Below are 2346 nucleotides of genomic sequence, written 5' to 3' on the forward strand. Positions count from 1 at the left end.
CGTGTTCCTACGCATCAATATTTGTCAAATAAAAAGCAACGGGTGGTACATTTGATTCAATCATTTTACTCCAATTCATTTCTAATTTTAACAATTACTAAATCTAAAAATGTTGCATTTTATTTCTTATCGTCAATTTATCCCAACATGGGGTAAATACAATAATGATATATCATTTTTCTAACAAACAGGAAAAACTAGTTAGTCAACATGTCAACCTAGGATGGATTATTTTGTTTAAATCATTTCAGTCAAATTAGTTCATTCATAATTTTTTATTATACAAAAAAAAAAAAAAAACAAGAAAGGAAAGATTACTGTCATCTGATGATTGATAATTAAATCATTTATTATAAGCATATTTTGGTTAATTTTTAATAAAAATAAAAAATTAAAAATGAAATGTATTTTAAAAATAAAATGCTAAAATTTTTCAATTTATTTTCATTTTTTTAAGTTTCAAATACATTATCGCATTAAAATGAATTTTGTAATATTTGAAAATTCAAATTAAAAAAGTCATTTAATTTCCTCGTACAACGAACGTTAATTAGCAGGCAATACCTTAATTGGCATTATTAATTAATAAATTTGGAATAATTAATTTATAAAATATATTCATCCTGTTGAAATGCATAAAAAAAAGAAATTTTTTTGATCCATGAAAAAAGTTTTGCTGTAATATTTTGCATAATATGCATTTTGCATTGTTATTCAAATAAATATAACCTTTTCATCATCATCCTTTTTTACAGTCTTTCATTCTTTCCAATAATATTCATCAATCATTATTTTTGATTTAGGATATGGATAAATGTATTGTTATCATTATAGGATTACCAAATTGTTCATAACAATAATGTTGACCTTTCCAAGCTATAACCTTTCGAACTTTATTCATTATAAATGTTGACCTTTTCGAATATTACTCTTGGAAAAAGCTAAAAGAAAAAGGAAAAAAATTGGCAAGTGTTATATTGTGAAATTTTAATTTTTTAAAATTAAATTTCTACAAATTTTCAAATTTACAAATTTTTAAGTTATGCAAAAAAAATTAGCCATTTTATTTGACTAATTTTTATTAATTTTTTTTTTACAATTTTTAACTACAAAATGAATAAGATTTTACAATTTTCGTTTTTTCTTTCTCTCTCTCATTTTCCAATTTTTCTCTTCTTTTCTCATACTATATTAATTTTCAAAAATGAAAAAGACTAAATTGTAACTTTATGAATTTGTCACATAAAAATGCTTTAAGAAAAAAAAAAGCTTTATATCAGATTTTAAGAAATGAAATTTTTTATAATTTGAAATTTCATCAAAACAAAGTTTTCTTTTAATAAAATTGAAATTGGTATAATTATAGCATTTTAAATGGATGAATTTAAATTATCATACTCGTTACAAATATCATAATTTTTGCATTTCAAACTTAAGAAATATAATAAACTGTTTAATTTTATTTAATTATAATATGTTGATAATTTTAAATTTTATATTTTGAAAATATAATACAAATAGATTTATTGTCTATTATTCATTAGCATATCTGAAATAAAACTATTCCCAGTAATACGGTAATATGATGGTAAAAGTAGCATGCGGTGATGGATTTGAAGGATGAATGATTGAAGAAGACGAAGAGAGCAGCAACAGCAGCTGATGATGATGATAATGATGAAGCCTGAAACTGAAATGAAAATAGAGGTCGAAATAGAATTCAGGATGATGAATAGGACTTTATCTGATGTATTTGAGAATAACCGGATGAATCAATAGGCAGGCTATAAAGTACTCATCCTTTGACAATCCTTTTTCATTTTCCTCCTTCATGATCATCATCATCCTTGATATGTCATTCACATTAGTCATCCTCTCATTACATCTCGGGGCTTATGATCGCGAAGAGCCTATTGTTATTGCATATCTTTCTTGTTTGATTCCTATAGATTTTTACGATCATTCACAAAAACAAAAATACCTTTAAACGCATGAATAAATGGTTTTACTCTCCTCTGAACTATTACTGAACCTCCTTGACCTTTGACCTAAAGCTATTCAATTTTGATGCTACAAAAGTAATGCTATGATACAAATAGCTATATAAAGAGAGAGAGAGAGAAGAAAAAAAAAATGATACATTTACTTTAAAATATATCAATTTTTTCATTCATTTGCTAATATTTATTTCTTCAAAATTCATGTTTAATTTTTAGAAAAAATTGAATAACTCTCTTTTCTCCTTCTTCCCTCTCTCCCTCTCTCTCTACCTCTGTTTCTCCTTCTTTTCCTCTCCCATTATGCTAATGAATATTTTAAAAAAGAAAGAAAAAAGTTAATTTAATT

General features: G+C 24.3%; 1 protein-coding gene across 1 annotated transcript; it reads right to left on the bottom strand.

Moving 5' to 3' along the window:
* Window positions 1–7: 7 nt before the first annotated feature.
* Window positions 8–1872, bottom strand: LOAG_14235 (hypothetical protein; the record flags this gene model as incomplete). Its single annotated transcript, XM_003149734.1, has 4 exons — window positions 8–81; window positions 1108–1186; window positions 1577–1684; window positions 1765–1872. The coding sequence occupies 4 exons, from the start codon at window positions 1870–1872 to the stop codon at window positions 8–10; spliced, it is 369 nt and encodes a 122-aa protein (XP_003149782.1).
* Between the last annotated feature and the right edge of the window lie 474 nt (window positions 1873–2346).

The sequence above is a fragment of the Loa loa genome (assembly GCF_000183805.2).
Source record: "Loa loa unplaced genomic scaffold supercont3.191, whole genome shotgun sequence".
In the NCBI taxonomy this organism is placed as follows: Eukaryota; Metazoa; Nematoda; class Chromadorea; order Rhabditida; family Onchocercidae; genus Loa; species Loa loa.